Source organism: Carcharodon carcharias, chromosome 15 (assembly GCF_017639515.1).
Source record: "Carcharodon carcharias isolate sCarCar2 chromosome 15, sCarCar2.pri, whole genome shotgun sequence".
Classification (NCBI taxonomy): domain Eukaryota; kingdom Metazoa; phylum Chordata; class Chondrichthyes; order Lamniformes; family Lamnidae; genus Carcharodon; species Carcharodon carcharias.
This window is the reverse complement of record NC_054481.1, coordinates 81,116,880-81,134,629: the sequence shown is the minus strand read 5'-3', so window position 1 is coordinate 81,134,629 and position 17,750 is coordinate 81,116,880. Positions and strand designations below refer to the sequence as shown.

General features: G+C 43.7%; 2 protein-coding genes across 8 annotated transcripts in view; one reads left to right on the top strand and one right to left on the bottom strand.

Moving 5' to 3' along the window:
• The window catches only part of luc7l (LUC7-like (S. cerevisiae)), a 58,670-nt gene extending 43,740 nt beyond the window's left edge, over nt 1-14,930 (bottom strand). For 2 of the 6 annotated variants that reach the window (XM_041206399.1, XM_041206400.1), the window contains exons 1-3: nt 14,695-14,924; nt 11,747-11,841; nt 95-193 (exon numbers count right to left, since the gene is read on the bottom strand). In XM_041206399.1, the coding sequence (XP_041062333.1) occupies nt 95-193; nt 11,747-11,841; nt 14,695-14,755 (255 nt within the window). In that variant the 5' untranslated portion in view covers nt 14,756-14,924. The other 4 variants (XM_041206401.1, XM_041206403.1, XM_041206404.1 and 1 more) reach the window with 4 other exon arrangements.
• A 263-nt stretch (nt 14,931-15,193) lies between these two features.
• The window catches only part of fam234a (family with sequence similarity 234 member A), a 42,544-nt gene continuing 39,987 nt past the window's right edge, over nt 15,194-17,750 (top strand). For both annotated transcript variants that reach the window (XM_041206134.1, XM_041206133.1), the window contains exon 1: nt 15,194-15,322. The gene's annotated coding sequence lies outside the window, so the exon portion shown is untranslated. The remainder of the gene's footprint in view (nt 15,323-17,750) is intronic.

The window sequence follows — 17,750 nt, the reverse complement described above, 5'->3', positions numbered from 1 at the left end:
GCTCACCACAGGGTACAAGAACAATAATGTTTTCTTTTATATCAGTGATCAGGAAAAGCATAAATTAATTCAAACTGAAATTTTGGTAACTCACATCCAGCTCAAAGAATAAATCTCTTTCCTTTGCAGCAATTTCATAATCGGCTCTCAATGCGAGGTCGTGAATCTTTGTGCATTCTCCCAGGTCCATGCGCTGGTAAAGAGAATTTTAAATGTAATCAATGTACTCAAAATTCAATGTCCTTTATGCATATATGCAAGGTACAGTATTTTGCTAGCACTTAGTGCATTCTTATAGAAACTGCAACTTGTTATTACAGTACTGCTATTTAAAGAAGCCAAACGATGCTATTTCCCCAAGTAATTTTTAAAAGATCACTTAGCTTATTGGTCATTAAGAAAATAAAAATCTCCAACAGTCAGCATCTTTATAAATCTTTACAAATACCAAAATACTAATTCCATGTTAGACTCTTAAATTTTCATCATTGCATTTTTGTAGCTTAGTCATTTATAATAAATTGTTCAACATCACATGTGGAAATTTGTTTAAGAGAACTTAGAAATGAAGACCAACAGTCCAGCAGTTAGCAAAAAGTACCAATAATCATACTGAAGAATTCTAATCTTATCTCTTCAAAGGGACACTAGCTGGACCACTTAAGAATGCAACGTTGCATGACAACAATGTGCATTTATATAGCAAGGAGAGAGAGAAAGAAAAGGAGGGAATTCCAGAGTTTGAGGCCTTAAGGCAGTTGAAGGCACAACAACCAATAATGAGGCAAGGGAAATAGGGATGAATAAAGTCAGTGTTGGTGAAACACAGATCATGGAGGTACAGAGTTAGGAACAAAAACAGATCATTCAACTCCTAAAGCCTGTACCACCATTCAATTAAGTGATGGTTGGTCCATACCATACATCCAACTACATGCCTTCGACTGTTGTCCCTTTATTCCTTTGCCTACCTAAAATCTAGCAGTATTTAAATTCTCAGTTGACCTAGCCTGAACAGCTTTTGGGGGAAAGGGTTCCAGATAGTGCAGGTCCAGGTTATGGATGGTTTTGATCATGATAGTGAGAATTTTAAAATTGAGGTGCTTGTGGGCAGTGAACTAAATGTAGATCAACAATCATATGTGATAAAAACAAAAAAACTGCGGATGCTGGAAATCCAAAACAAAAACAGAATTACCTGGAAAAACTCAGCAGGTCTGGCAGCATCGGCGGAGAAGAAAAGAGTTGACGTTTCGAGTCCTCATGACCCTTCGACAGAACTTGCGTTCGAGTCCAAGAAAGAGTTGAAATATAAGCTGGTTTAAGGTGTGTGTGTGGGGGGCGGAGAGATAAAGAGACAAAGAGGTGGAGGGGGGGGTGGGGGTGTGTGGTTGTAGGGACAAACAAGCAGTGATAGAAGCAGATCATCAAAAGATGTCAACGACAATAGTACAACAGAACACAAAGGTGTTAAAATTAAAGTTGGTGATATTATCTAAACGAATGTGCTAATTAAGAATGGATGGTAGGGCACTCAAGGTATAGCTCTAGTGGGTTTTTTTTTATATATAATGGAAATAGGTGGGAAAAGGAAAATCTTTATAATTTATTGGAAAAAAAAGGGAAGGGGGAAACAGAAAGGGGGTGGGGATGGGGGAGGGAACTTACGACTTAAAGTTGTTGAATTCAATATTCAGTCCAGAAGGCTGTAAAGTCCCTAGTCGGAAGATGAGGTGTTGTTCCTCCAGTTTGCGTTGGGCTTCACTGGAACAATGCAGCAAGCCAAGGACAGACATGTGGGCAAGAGAGCAGGGTGGAGTGTTGAAATGGCAAGCAACAGGGAGGTTTGGGTCATTCTTGCGGACAGACCGCAGGTGTTCTGCAAAGCGGTCGCCCAGTTTACGTTTGGTCTCTCCAATGTAGAGGAGACCACATTGGGAGCAACGGATGCAGTAGACTAAGTTGGGGGAAATGCAAGTGAAATGCTGCTTCACTTGAAAGGAGTGTTTGGGTCCTTGGATGGCGAGGAGAGAGGAAGTGAAGGGGCAGGTGTTGCATCTTTTGCGTGGGCATGGGGTGGTGCCATAGGAGGGGGTTGAGGAGTAGGGGGTGATGGAGGAGTGGACCAGGGTGTCCCGGAGGGAGCGATCCCTACGGAATGCCGATAAGGGGGGTGAAGGGAAGATGTGTTTGGTGGTGGCATCATGCTGGAGTTGGCGGAAATGGCGGAGGATGATCCTTTGAATGCGGAGGCTGGTGGGGTGATAAGTGAGGACAAGGGGGACCCTATCATGTTTCTGGGAGGGAGGAGAAGGCGTGAGGGCGGATGCGCGGGAGATGGGCCGGACACGGTTGAGGGCCCTGTCAACGACCGTGGGTGGAAAACCTCGGTTAAGGAAGAAGGAGGACATGTCAGAGGAACTGTTTTTGAATGTAGCATCATCGGAACAGATGCGACGGAGGCGAAGGAATTGAGAGAATGGGATGGAGTCCTTACAGGAAGCAGGGTGTGAGCAGCTGTAGTCGAGGTAGCTGTGGGAGTCGGTGGGTTTGTAATGGATATTGGTGGACAGTCTATCACCAGAGATTGAGACAGAGAGGTCAAGGAAGGGAAGGGAAGTGTCAGAGATGGACCACGTGAAAATGATGGAGGGGTGGAGATTGGAAGCAAAATTAATAAATTTTTCCAAGTCCTGACGAGAGCATGAAGCGGCACCAAAGTAATCATCGATGTACCGGAGAAAGAGTTGTGGAAGGGGGCCGGAGTAGGACTGCAACAAGGAATGTTCCACATACCCCATAAAGAGACAGGCATAGCTGGGGCCCATGCGGGTACCCATAGCCACACCTTTTATTTGGAGGAAGTGAGAGGAGTTGAAGGAGATATTGTTCAGTGTGAGAACAAGTTCAGCCAGACGGAGGAGAGTAGTGGTGGATGGGGATTGTTCGGGCCTCTGTTCGAGGAAGAAGCTAAGGGCCCTCAGACCATCCTGGTGGGGGATGAAGGTGTACAGGGATTGGACGTCCATGGTGAAGAGTAAGCGGTTGGGGCCAGGGAACTGGAAATTGTTGATGTGACGTAAGGTGTCAGAGGAATCACGGATGTAGGTGGGAAGGGACTGGACAAGGGGAGAGAGAAGGGAGTCAAGATAACGAGAAATGAGTTCTGTGGGGCAGGAGCAAGCTGAGACGATCGGTCTGCCGGGGCAGTTCTGTTTGTGGATTTTGGGTAGGAGATAGAAGCGGGCCGTCCGAGGTTGGGCGACTATCAGGTTGGAAGCTGTGGGAGGGAGATCCCCAGAGGAGATGAGGTCAGTGACAGTCCTGGAAACAATGGCTTGATGTTCAGTGGTGGGGTCATAGTTCAGGGAGAGGTAGGAGGAAGTGTCTGCGAGTTGACGCTCAGCCTCCGCGAGGTAGAGGTCAGTGCGCCAGACAACAACAGCACCACCCTTGTCAGCGGGTTTGATGACAATGTCAGGGTTGGACCTGAGAGAATGGAGTGCAGTAAGTTCAGAGAGAGACAGGTTAGAATGGGTGAGAGGAGCAGAGAAATTGAGACGACTAATGTCGCGCCGACAGTTCTCAATGAAAAGATCGAGAGAAGGTAAGAATCCAGAGGGAGGGGTCCAGGTGGAGGGAGAATATTGGAGATGGGTAAAAGGATCCGTTGAACTGGGTGAGGACTCCTGCCCAAAGAAGTGAGCCCGGAGACGAAGACGGCGGAAGAAGAGTTCAGTATCATGCCGAGCCCGAAATTCATTGAGGTGAGGGCGTAAGGGTATGAAACTAAGTCCTTTGCTGAGCACTGAACGTTCAGCATCGGAGAGGGGAAGGTCAGGGGGTATAGTGAATACACGGCTGGGGTTGGGATTGGAAGAAAGGGTGGGGACGGAGGAACAGGCAGGGGTGGGGGGTCCTAGATGGGTGTTGGTGTCGATGAGTTGTTGTAGCTTGCGTTCCTTAGCACTTGAGAGAAAGAGAAAAAGTTTCTTGTTGAGGCGTCGGATGAGCCGAAGGATAAAATGAAACTGGGGGCACGCGCAGCTTTGAAAAAGGGTACGGCGGTGCTGCTGGAGGGAGAGGTCGAGTGTGTTCATATGGCGGCGCATGGCACTGAGTGTGGATTTCAGAATGTGACGGGAACAGCAGTCTGAGAAACGTTTTATGTCCCGGAGATACCTGTAATCCTGGGTGGGTTCAAAACATGAGGGGTGGAATTTCAGTTGAAATCCACGTGGGGTAAGTCGGAGACGGAGACAGTCACTGAGAAAGGAGATATGGCTGTGAAAGCGGGTTTTAGTAAACACCTTGTCATACACTAGGAGGGAAATGGAAAGCAAAGAAGGTGAGCAAGACAACAGAGAGATACGGAAATCTTGTCGCAGAGAGGAACAGAACTTCTTCAAGGAGGTAGGCATTTCTTGAAGAGCAGTGGCAGTCAATTAAACACAGAGATAAAAACAAAAAAACTGCGGATGCTGGAAATCCAAAACAAAAACAGAATTACCTGGAAAAACTCAGCAGGTCTGGCAGCATCGGCGGAGAAGAAAAGAGTTGACGTTTCAAGTCCTCATGACCCTTCGACAGAACTTGCGTTCGAGTCCAAGAAAGAGTTGAAATATAAGCTGGTTTAAGGTGTGTGTGTGGGGGGCGGGGAGATAGAGAGACAAAGAGGTGGGGGGGGGGTGGGGGTGTGTGGTTGTAGGGACAAACAAGCAGTGATAGAAGCAAAACAAAAACAGAATTACCTGGAAAAACTCAGCAGGTCTGGCAGCATCGGCGGAGAAGAAAAGAGTTGATGTTTCGAGTCCTCATGACCCTTCGACAGAACTTGCGTTCGAGTCCAAGAAAGTCTTGGACTCGAACGCAAGTTCTGTCGAAGGGTCATGAGGACTCGAAACATCAACTCTTTTCTTCTCCGCCGATGCTGCCAGACCTGCTGAGTTTTTCCAGGTAATTCTGTTTTTGTTTTGGATTTCCAGCATCTGCAGTTTTTTTTGTTTTTATCTCAGTGATAGAAGCAGATCATCAAAAGATGTCAACGACAATAGTACAATAGAACACATAGGTGCTAAAATTAAAGTTGGTGATATTATCTAAACGAATGTGCTAATTAAGAATGGATGGTAGGGCACTCAAGGTATAGCTCTAGTGGGTTTTTTTTTTATATATAATGGAAATAGGTGGGAAAAGGAAAATCTTTATAATTTATTGGAAAAAAAAGGGAAGGGGGAAACAGAAAGGGGGTGGGGATGGGGGAGGGAGCTTACGACTTAAAGTTGTTGAATTCAATATTCAGTCCAGAAGGCTGTAAAGTCCCTAGTCGGAAGATGAGGTGTTGTTCCTCCAGTTTGAGTTGGGCTTCACTGGAACAATGCAGCAAGCCAAGGACAGACATGTGGGCAAGAGAGCAGGGTGGAGTGTTGAAATGGTAAGCGACAGGGAGGTTTGGGTCATTCTTGCGGACAGACCGCAGGTGTTCTGCAAAGCGGTCGCCCAGTTTACGTTTGGTCTCTCCAATGTAGAGGAGACCACATTGGGAGCAACGGATGCAGTAGACTAAGTTGGGGGAAATGCAAGTGAAATGCTGCTTCACTTGAAAGGAGTGTTTGGGTCCTTGGACGGCGAGGAGAGAGGAAGTGAAGGGGCAGGTGTTGCATCTTTTGCGTGGGCATGGGGTGGTGCCATAGGAGGGGGTTGAGGAGTAGGGGGTGATGGAGGAGTGGACCAGGGTGTCCCGGAGGGAGCGATCCCTATGGAATGCCGATAAGGGGGGTGAAGGGAAGATGTGTTTGGTGGTGGCATCATGCTGGAGTTGGCGGAAATGGCGGAGGATGATCCTTTGAATGCGGAGGCTGGTGGGGTGATAAGTGAGGACAAGGGGGACCCTATCATGTTTCTGGGAGGGAGGAGAAGGCGTGAGGGCGGATGCGCGGGAGATGGGCCGGACACGGTTGAGGGCCCTGTCAACGACCGTGGGTGGAAAACCTCGGTTAAGGAAGAAGGAGGACATGTCAGAGGAACTGTTTTTGAATGTAGCATCATCGGAACAGATGCGACGGAGGAGAAGGAATTGAGAGAATGGGATGGAGTCCTTACAGGAAGCAGGGTGTGAGCAGCTGTAGTGCTCCTGCCCCACAGAACTCATTTATCGTTATCTTGACTCCCTTCTCTCTCCCCTTGTCCAGTCCCTTCCCACCTACATCCGTGATTCCTCTGACACCTTACGTCACATCAACAATTTCCAGTTCCCTGGCCCCAACCGCTTACTCTTCACCATGGACGTCCAATCCCTCTACACCTCCATCCCCCACCAGGATGGTCTGAGGGCCCTTAGCTTCTTCCTCGAACAGAGGCCCGAACAATCCCCATCCACCACTACTCTCCTCCGTCTGGCTGAACTTGTTCTCACACTGAACAATTCCTCCTTCAACTCCTCTCACTTCCTCCAAATAAAAGGTGTGGCTATGGGTACCCGCATGGGCCCCAGCTATGCCTGTCTCTTTATGGGGTATGTGGAACATTCCTTGTTGCAGTCCTACTCCGGCCCCCTTCCACAACTCTTTCTCCGGTACATCGATGATTACTTCGGTGCCGCTTCATGCTCTCGTCAGGACTTGGAAAAATTTATTAATTTTGCTTCCAATCTCCACCCCTCCATCATTTTCACGTGGTCCATCTCTGACACTTCCCTTCCCTTCCTTGACCTCTCTGTCTCAATCTCTGGTGATAGACTGTCCACCAATATCCATTACAAACCCACCGACTCCCACAGCTACCTCGACTACAGCTCCTCACACCCTGCTTCCTGTAAGGACTCCATCCCATTCTCTCAATTCCTTCGCCTCCGTCGCATCTGTTCCGATGATGCTACATTCAAAAACAGTTCCTCTGACATGTCCTCCTTCTTCCTGAACCGAGGTTTTCCACCCACGGTCGTTGACAGGGCCCTCAACCGTGTCCGGCCCATCTCCCGCGCATCCGCCCTCACGCCTTCTCCTCCCTCCCAGAAACATGATAGGGTCCCCCTTGTCCTCACTTATCACCCCACCAGCCTCCGCATTCAAAGGATCATCCTCCGCCATTTCCGCCAACTCCAGCATGATGCCACCACCAAACACATCTTCCCTTCACCCCCCTTATCGGCATTCCGTAGGGATCGCTCCCTCCGGGACACCCTGGTCCACTCCTCCATCACCCCCTACTCCTCAACCCCCTCCTATGGCACCACCCCATGCCCACGCAAAAGATGCAACACCTGCCCCTTCACTTCCTCTCTCCTCACCGTCCAAGGACCCAAACATTCCTTTCAAGTGAAGCAGCATTTCACTTGCATTTCCCCCAACTTAGTCTACTGCATCCGTTGCTCCCAATGTGGTCTCCTCTACATTGGAGAGACCAAACGTAAACTGGGCGACCGCTTTGCAGAACACCTGCGGTCTGTCCGCAAGAATGACCCAAACCTCCCTGTCGCTTGCCATTTCAACACTCCACCCTGCTCTCTTGCCCACATGTCTGTCCTTGGCTTGCTGCATTGTTCCAGTGAAGCCCAACGCAAACTGGAGGAACAACACCTCATCTTCCGACTAGGGACTTTACAGCCTTCTGGACTGAATATTGAATTCAACAACTTTAAGTCGTAAGCTCCCGCCCCCATCCCCACCCCCTTTCTGTTTCCCCCTTCCCTTTTTTTTCCAATAAATTATAAAGATTTTCCTTTTCCCACCTATTTCCATTATATATAAAAAAAAAACCCACTAGAGCTATACCTTGAGTGCCGTACCATCCATTCTTAATTAGCACATTCGTTTAGATAATATCACCAACTTTAATTTTAACACCTATGTGTTCTATTGTACTATTGTCGTTGACATCTTTTGATGATCTGCTTCTATCACTGCTTGTTTGTCCCTACAACCACACACCCCCACCCCCCCCCACCTCTTTGTCTCTCTATCTCTCCGCCCCCCACACACACACCTTAAACCAGCTTATATTTCAACTCTTTCTTGGACTCGAACGCAAGTTCTGTCGAAGGGTCATGAGGACTCGAAACGTCAACTCTTCTCTTCTCCGCCGATGCTGCCAGACCTGCTGAGTTTTTCCAGGTAATTCTGTTTTTGAATCATATGTGATAAATGGTCTCTATGTGAGTAAGGCTACAGGCTTTTTGGATGAGCTCAAGTTTGTGGAAGATGGGAGTTCAACCAGGAGAATGTTGAGAATTCAATCTGCAGATAATAAAAGCATGGCAAGAGATGAATTGAGGCAGGAGTGGAGACAACTGATGTTACAGGAGTTATTTATGTTAGAGAAGATATGGGCTTGAAGGCTATCTTGGGGTCAAATAGAACGATTTTACTCAACTCAAAATTGGAAAGTTGTTAGTTAAGAGAAAAAATAGCTTGGCACATAGTGTGGTTGCAATGCCGCATTACTCGAGACAGAGGTTAAGAAAATGCCAGAAACATGAAACAAATACTCTGTTTACATCTTCAAGGTAGGAGGCAAACAATATTTGGGAAATAATGGGGAACCAAAGGTTTCGCAAGAATGACTAAGGGCAACAAATCTCCTGGACTTGAACTGCACCTTAGGGTTTTAAAAGAGGTAGCTGCAGAGATAGTAAACAGATTAGTTTTGATCTTCCAGAATTGTTTATATTTTAGAACAGTTTTCAAGGGCTGGAAGGGAGCAAACATAACCCCATTATTTAAGAAAAGTGTAATAGAAAAAACGGGGAACAATAGGTCAGTTAGCTTATCAGTAGGCAAAATGCTGGTATCTATTATAGATATGGTATCAGGGCATTTAGAAAATCATCATATGATTGGGTGCTCAACACACACTTATGAAAGGAATGTTTGACAAATCTGTTAGGTTATATTGAGGGTGTAATTAGTAGGGTAGTTAAGGAGGAGCCAGTGGATGTAGTGCATTTAGATTTTCAAAGAACATTTAATCAAGTGCTACCCAAGAGATCATTACACAAAATTAGGAAAGGGATTGAAGGTTGGTAAATGGGTGAAAGAGTAGGGATAAATGGGACAGTTATAGCTTGCTAACCCAAAAGAGTTTTTTTAAATTCATTCTTGGGACGTGAGCATCGCTGACAAGGTCAACATTTACAGTCTTTTCCTAATTGTCCTTGAGGTGGTGGTGATGAGGAGCTCCTTCATAAACGTCTGTAGTCTATGTATTATAGGTACACCCACATTGCTGTGAGGGAGTTCCAGGATTTTGATCCAGTGACAATGAAGGAATGGTAAAATAGCTCCAAGATGTGAGAATTGCAGGGGAACTTGCAGGTGATGGCGTTTTCATGCATCTGCTGCCCTTGTTCTTGTAGGTGGTAAAGGTTGGGATTTGAAAGATTCTAAGGAGCCTTGGTGAGCTCCTGCAGTGCATCTTATAGAGGGTGCACACTGCTGCCACTGTGCGTCACTGGAGGGAGTGAATGTTTATGATGATGGATGAGGTGCCAATCAAGCTGCTTTTTCCTGGGTGGTGTCAAGCTTCCTGAGTGTTGTTGGAGCTGCACTCATCCAGGCAAGTGGAGAGTATTCCATCCTGGCTTATGCCTTGTGGATGGTGGATTGGTTTTGGGAAGTGGGAGACAAGTTACTTGCCGCAGAATTCCCAGCTCTGGCCTTCTCTTGTACTGCAAGGATCAGTTCCTAAGCAGTTATTTACAATGTATACTAATGACTTAGATGAGGACACTGAATGTAACGTATCAAAGTTTACTGACAAGGCAAAGTTCGATGGGAAAGTAAGTGGTGAGAAGGATGTAAAGAGGCTATAGAGAGATACAATGCATGTTGGGTTGGTGGGAAGAACATGACAGATGAAATATAATGTGGCGTAAGTATGAAGTTATCCATTTTTGTAGGAAAATAAATAAAGCAGAAATTTTTGCTTGGCGAGAGACTGAGAAATGTTTGTATTCAGAGGAACCTGGGTGTCCTTGCACATGAATCAGAAAATTAATATGTAGGTGCAGCAAGTAGTTAGGAAGGCAATTTGTAAGTTAGTTTTTGTTGCAAAGGCATTGAAGTATAAGAGTAAGGAAGTTTTACTCTAATTATACAGGGTGTTGGTGAGGCCACACCTGGAGGACTGCTTGCAGCTTTGGTCTACTTACCTAATGAAAGATATACTTGCCATAAAGGGAGGGCAACAACGTGTCACCAGATTAGTTCCTGGGATGAGGGAATTGTCCTATGAGGAGAGATTAAGTGGACTCAGCCTAGATTACTTGAAGTTTAGAACAATGAGAAACAATCTAATTGAAACATAGATAGATTTTAAAAGACTTGACAGGGTAGATGCAGAGAAAATGTTTAGCCTGGCTAGGGAATGTAGAACAGGGTCTCGGTATAAGGGCTTGGCCATTTAGGAGAAAGATGAAGAGAGATTTCTTCAACGGTGTGAATCTTTAGAATCTACCCCAGAGAGTTGCAGATGTTCAGTAACTGAGCATATTCAATTCAGAGATTGATAGATTTTTGGGAACTAAAGGAATTAAAGGATATGGAGGTAATGCAGGAAGGTGGAGCTGATGCAGATTAGTCATGATCTTGCTGAATGGCGAAACAAGCTCAAATGACCAAATGGCCTTCTCCAGCTTCTATTTCTGATGTTCTTATTAGGGTACAAATTCCAAGAATATTGCCCAACAGTTGGGTACAAACCCAAAGGCTAAAATCATTGGGCCAAATCTTCCAGATTGTCAGTGAGCGGACGTACAATTGAAGATGCACGTCGGGACCCTGCGGAGGTCCTGACGTGTGGAACTACTTGGGAATTGCCCAGGGAATTTAAGCTTCCAATGGGCAATTCTCCTGTTCCACAGGCCCCTCCACAAAAGTCTCCAACTCTGAATTAGAGTCAGAGACTTCAGACATTTCCGCAGTACTTACCCAAATAGTTACGCAGGAAATGTTAGACAAATTAAAATCTAGTCTAACATTTGGATAGCTATACAACTGATCATCCAATCACCAAACCCTCCATTACCCAATTCCCCCACACCCCAACTACCCATTCATTCAGTCAACCACTTTCAAAGATTGGACCTTTAAAAGGGGAAACGCCATCTCTTCCAACTCTACTCTGCAAGTTCCCTGAGGAACGACACGCTGCGCATTTCTTTAACAGCCAGGATTGGAAGATTCCGGAAGAAATGCCTAAGTGGAGGGAATCTTCGAGAACAGTGACAATTACTCATCATAGCCGCTGCTCAGAAGATTTGGGCCATTAAGTATTACTTTGCGTTTCAGTTCAAATATTTCATTTTGATTAAACTAACAAATAGTTGCTTCAATAGGCAACCTAATAGTAATACCGCAGTGATGCACAATTAGCAATCGGTATTTTCAAATGCCATAGTTAACTACTGGAGTGTTCCAACTTATTTTACTTGAGACACAATTGGATAGCATATCACCTAAATGGTCAAAAAGGTGATGGCCTAGATTTCAGGGTCACAGGCGAGATACCAGCGCTTTCTGCTGACCTTGAAGAAAACTGCCCACAAATATCTAGTAATCTCTGATGTGTAATTCCCCTTTCCTGACATTAGAAATTTAAAGTACAGACCACCCATTTAGGGAACCTGGAGGGGAAGGAATCCATGAACAAGAAGCACTAGATTTAATAAAAGTTGTGTATCAAAAATTACATCAATTATTCTTCATTTCATTCTGCCAAAACAGTAAAAAGATGTGAAAGAGCTACATACCGTTCCAGAAAGAATGTCATGAGGGCAGCAACCAAGAAGGTGACTCTTGCAAACTCTATCATCTGAGAATTTCACACGTTGTCGTGTTGCATCTCCTGAAAGAAGGCAGTTTAAAGCTGATGAGCTCAAAATTGAACAGAAGTATTTTTGAATAAATGGACTCATCACCAGGCTGCTTTACAGCCAACTTACTGTACTAATGCCTTCTTGTTCTTAATAATGTGACTACCTCTTCATCTTTACTGCAGAATAGGAACATTCTTCGCACAACATACACAGAATTCATTAGGCAACACCTTGCGAATGCATTCTTCTTAAATCTTGGGCCTCTGGAATGTTGTACTTTGATCAGACTACATAAAAAATGCCATAATGGCATGCATTTTTAAATTGCAAAAACATGCCTAAAACAGGTTATAAGCACTTTAATTGAATGACAGGTACAGTTTGCTTTATTGACACCACATTGTAACGTCCAACACTTTCAGAAAAAGAACTCAGGTTAGGATTTTTATACACACTGTGAGCATCCATAAGGTACCACCCAGCATCTTCAACCTTTGCGCCTCATCTGCAGAGATTCTTACTTGCTGGAAAAAATTTAAAGGGGGAAGGTTTTCTGGGCCACACCTGTAGTAAGGTAGTTACAGGAATGATACAAAGAATAAAGGTAAAATGTAACTGTTATGTGACAATTTAATGCCATTTTGTGTATATGATAAATGTGTAATATTCAAATATCATTCCTTCAGACTTGCAAGTATCCCAATACTACTGTAGTGTTTCCCACTGTATGCAGTTTATATTTAGTCTATGCTGTTTATATTAATTACTTCTGAAAAGCAAACACTTTTTTGATATTCATAACAGCTTTAAAAATTATTCATGACTCACGGCTCGATGAACATGAGGCTTTTCTGCAACTCCCTTGCAGATTGATGTAGGCAGGCAAAGATACATTGAACCTTTATAAATAAAACAAGGGGCCACAATTGTTCAGTTTGTATGAATAGAGATATGGGAAGCAAATTTCAAATGCAACTAAATAAAACATAACTGAGCTTCCTGCAAGAAAACTGAAGTTAGGTGCAAACCATAAGTTTGCACAAAATCAAAAACCTAAAAAAGGAACACACAGGTAACAGCTAGTGACTTTTCAGTTTAGAACAGGAAACAGGACAAAAAAAAACAAGTATTTGACATTACTGCTTTCCTTTCTCCTACAGGTAAGAAAACACTAAGTGTATTTTAAAAACTTCTTTTTAATAAACTGTTTCAAAAAGAGCTGCATTCTCATTCACAACCCTGAGGTTCAAAACCTACCAAGGACCATCCCACCCGATATGAATCGTTGAATGAACCTTGTTCTTTTTAGAAGTTCTAAGCTTTAAAATTAATCGTCAAGTTTAGCTACTCTAAACATTCTTTAAAAAAAACTCAACATTTTCCAACAAACAAAATATATTTGATCTATGTAATGTAATGTACGAAAGTAGTGAAAATAAATCAACAGTACCCAAGTGTGCCATCACTGAGAAAATATTAGTGCTAAAATAGGTCTGCTGATATCGGGGGGGGGGGGGGGCAGAAAAACAATGTGAATTTTTTTGGAAAGGAGTTTCTCCAAACATAAAATGAAATTTGTAGTGTTCACTTTTAACTTTAAAAGGACACAATTGTTTTTGAAAGTTTTCGCTCATGAAGTCTATCAAAAAGCAATCACCTTTTTGATTCACCAAAGTCGCAACAAATATACAACCTTCAAAAGGTAACTTTTTCCAAACAATTGTTACAATTGTTAAGGAATATTGGAGTAACTCCTTCCTCTTCATGAGAATGCTGTACACAAACCATGCGCTATATATGTCCTGCATTGCTTCAAGTTTCAGATTTTTAAAAAAAACTTTGCTTGTGTAACATCTACAAGTGTGGGAGCAAGATAGGAAGATTACACAAATAAACTTTCCCACACTTCACAATTTTGCAAATGCTGAAATTATGCAACTTAGGTTAATGGCATAATACATTCATCTACAACTCAAGAAAATGGAAGCACAGTCTTTCACAGACCTAAAAGTAACGCTTTCAAATTAAAGGTGAATGCCTACTACCGATGCATACACTACAGTATTGAGCCAATAACATTCAATATGAACAGCTTTCATAGAATTTTTTTTCCACCTCCAAATTTATAGCAGTGCTTTCTTGGGCAATTACATTACTTCACCATCTCTCAACTTATACATTTCAATGATTAGGAATCAAAAAGGGAAGCATGTTGCAGAGTTGCTGGATACATCTACCAAACACACAGACACCACAAAATACAAAAGAATCCCTCTTTTGTTACACCAATTTTATGAAAATTGTACTGCAACACTATCACAATCTATTTAAAATCCTTGGCAGAAAGAAATAAACGGATTCAAGTTTCTCTTCAACTGATGTAAATGTGAAGTACAAGTCATGATGGTGTTAGGTACAATATTATTAATTTGTATTCCTCAGCAGATTTTTGGGGGGATTGTTTCCAACAGCAAGTCCACCCATTATAACAAGGAACTAAAATAGCTGCTGTGTATTACTCAACTTTTCCTCTTTCAGCAACACTCCATGTTTGGAACAACTTTAGACTTTATTTAAGCATATGTTATATTTAACTTTAGTCTCTAGTTGAACCTGATGGTCATTCTCCAAAAGAGTGCCCCAGTATTAGTGAAGAGACAGGGCAGTATTTGAGGCCTACAATATTCCATGTGGCCTGGCCTGGATCAGCCTCCCTTCACACAGTGTGAACCACACCTTGGGTACTGTTGCATTTTCTTTTCTCTCGTGCTCACGGCGAACGAGCGGCTTTGTTACCGAAACTGATTTTAAAACGAAAATTCGCTCTGGGAAAAGAAAACAAAAAACGGCAGCTCCGAAAATACCAAATAAGACGCACTTACCGTCCCTGGAGGTGCCCATTAACTGGTCCAACATCGCTCTCATTTGAGCCTGAGCAGACATTGTCTTTTTTATTGTCTTTTACGATCTCAGTTTGTGTTTTGTGATAATTTTAAAACAATATATGTTATATGGATAAATGACGGGAACACTTCAGCAGAACCCTGAGGCCTAACTCGGCGCTCTCCCTCGGTAACGTACCAACCTTCCGGCACCCGCAACCCGCCAGCGCGGGGGCTGTCGGGAAGTGTAGTCCCTGCCCATTGCTTAGCCTGCTGTGGATAAGGGGGGTGGACTACAATAGCCAGAGAGCACTGCGCCCAGCGCGGGGCAGGCCGGGAGGTGGAGTCCCTGCCCAATGGTTATCCCGCAGTGTACAGGGGATGGACTACAATAGCCAGAGAGCACTGCGCCTAGCGCGGTGCAGGCCTGGAGGTGGAATCCCTGCCCAATGGATGTCCCGTAGTGGTTAGGGGAAATTGACTACAATACCTAGAGAGCACTGCGAACCTAGTCCACATGCGCAGTGCAGTGAGGTAAACATCGACAAGACGCTGGGCGGTTGTCTCTCAGGCCGAGAGGGGGTTGCGGCTCTGTCTCTGTGGATGGGTTTAGAGCGGCTGCTTCACCGTAAGAATCTCATTCCGCGATGTTTGTTTATTATGAACTAGAGTAGTTGTTGTTCACACTGTTGTTTAAACTAGTTATTCATATTGTATCATCTTTGTTTCCATGGGGGCGGGCTTCCTGCCTTTGTTTTTTTTTGCTGACACACTGTAATTATGTTTATTCCTGAGGCTGTCAGGGAATTCTGCCAACCTAGTCATAAGACATAATTTAGGATATTCCAGTAAAAAATAGTGTTCTGATTTTGGTGTTCTTAAATAAGATGTAAATGCTCACATAGGTCCAGGAATATGAAATAGACTTTTTATTGCAGCAAGAGAACTTGCCATATCAAATCAGGGCTATACATCATTATACATCATACACCCTCGTTCAAATTTATTTTGATTTATTCGACCCCTGTTTCTATAACACAGAGGACTGTCTTCTGGAATGCACCACTAGTGATTAACTTGATGTATGGGTTGTCTGTCAAATTGGCAAAGGCTACCAGATATGCCTGGAATGCTACAGATTTCCTCAGTAGCCTGTAGTAGTGGGGAAATGCTGTTTGTTATGCCAGTGTTCGGAAATATCTAAGTAAAACCTAAAACAAAAACAAAAATCCTGGAAAAACACAGCAGGTCTGGCAGCATCTGTGGAGAGGAGCACAATTAACATTTCGAGTCCCAACCTTCCTGGTTAATACTTGGTGAGTGGGTATCCAACGCAAAGGTACCTTCCTGATACACCTACCATCACTGATTTCGGGAAGAAGTTGGGGAAAATAGTTGGAGGTTAACCATATTCAATTGATCTCACTTAATTATGATGAGTGAGGTCATGGTGGACCTAAAAGTTGACATTAAAAAATGGCAGGTATTCTTGAGGTGGTAGGCATTACTGCCAATTTTGTTGTGTCTTATGCCCCAAATCTGTCAGTAATTCAGAGGAAAATCCAGACAAATGAATACACTGTTGCTGTACACACATAGAACACTTAATCGTGTTTTTTAGAATTTCCTTGCTCAGTTTTTCTGCTCCCCATGTAGTTCATACTGCTGGATTGGTCTCACTCTGTACTGCTGCCTAGTAATGGAAAGTTATGCTGAAGATACCTTGGAAGTCTGAGTCAGATGCTTCCCATAACACTGCCTTACTGATGATTACCAGGACATCCTACGTCTGAAGCAGTTCAGAGAGGCTAATCCCTGGTGTCAATGGACAGAATAATGAAGAAAAATTAGATAAGTGCTGACACCAAACTTGGAAGGAAATTATTGCATGAGGATTTTACTGTGATTCGACAAAATTAGAAGTGGCATAGAACACTATTGCAAGTTAAAGGACTTACAGGTTGAGAGTACAAATGGATAAAATAAATTCAGGACCCGTGTCAATACTACTTCATACAGAATGATAGGTACCTGGAATGCACCTCTGGGTAAAGGTAGTATAGGTAAAATTTCTGGAATAATTTAACAAGGCAGCTAGATATAGTGAACCATGGATTTCATTGACTAAATGGCCCCATTTGCATTTTGTGGCCAAGTTAGCCTTGTCATACATGTTGGAGATCCTGCATCGTAGACTGTATATCTGTCTCTAGATAGATAGCAACCTGTCAAAAATTAGACCCTGATATGCTTAGCATGTGGAACATTTGTGCAGAAAAGTCTTTGTCTATCACCAAATGGATTGAAATGATGGAAAGAAAGTGCATGGTCTCAATGCTTGGGATTCAGCGTGTTCTTTTGCCTCTGCAGCTACTATAATATTATTTCACTTCAAAACCGCCCCCGAGATTGCGCACAGTGCTGTAGTGCTGAATTAGGGTGATATTTTAGACCACTACAAGCCTGAATTAGCTGCAGAAATTAGTCCAGCAAATATAACCAGCGGAACGTGTCGGATGTAGGACTGGAGAAGGGTATGGATATAAAACAGTGAGGCCTTGAAGGGATTTTAACACAAAGATGAACATTTACAATTTGAGGCATTGCGGGTTTGGAAGCCAATATAAGTCAGAGAGCAAAGGAGTAATGGATGAGTGAGACTTGGGTTGAGATTTTCCAGCCCTGTTTGCCGCCAGAATCTTCAGGTGCCGCCGAAAGAAATGAACTTTGGCTGGGCTGCTGCATACCCTGTAACAGGCCCCACCATGGCAGGGCCAGAAAATCCTGGCCTTAGTACGGGCAATATGGGCAATAAAGTTTAGAATGGCTGCGGTTTATCGAGAGTGGGGAGATGATGGCATAGTGGCAATGTCACTGGACTGGTAAAGCAGAGATCCAGACTAATTACTTGGGGATATGGGGTCAAATCCACCATGGCAGCTGGTGGACTTTAAATCCAGTTAATATATCTGGAATATAAAGCAGTAATCATGACCATAAAGCTATCATCGATTGTTGTAAAAATCACTAATGTCTTTTAGGGAAGGAAATCTGCC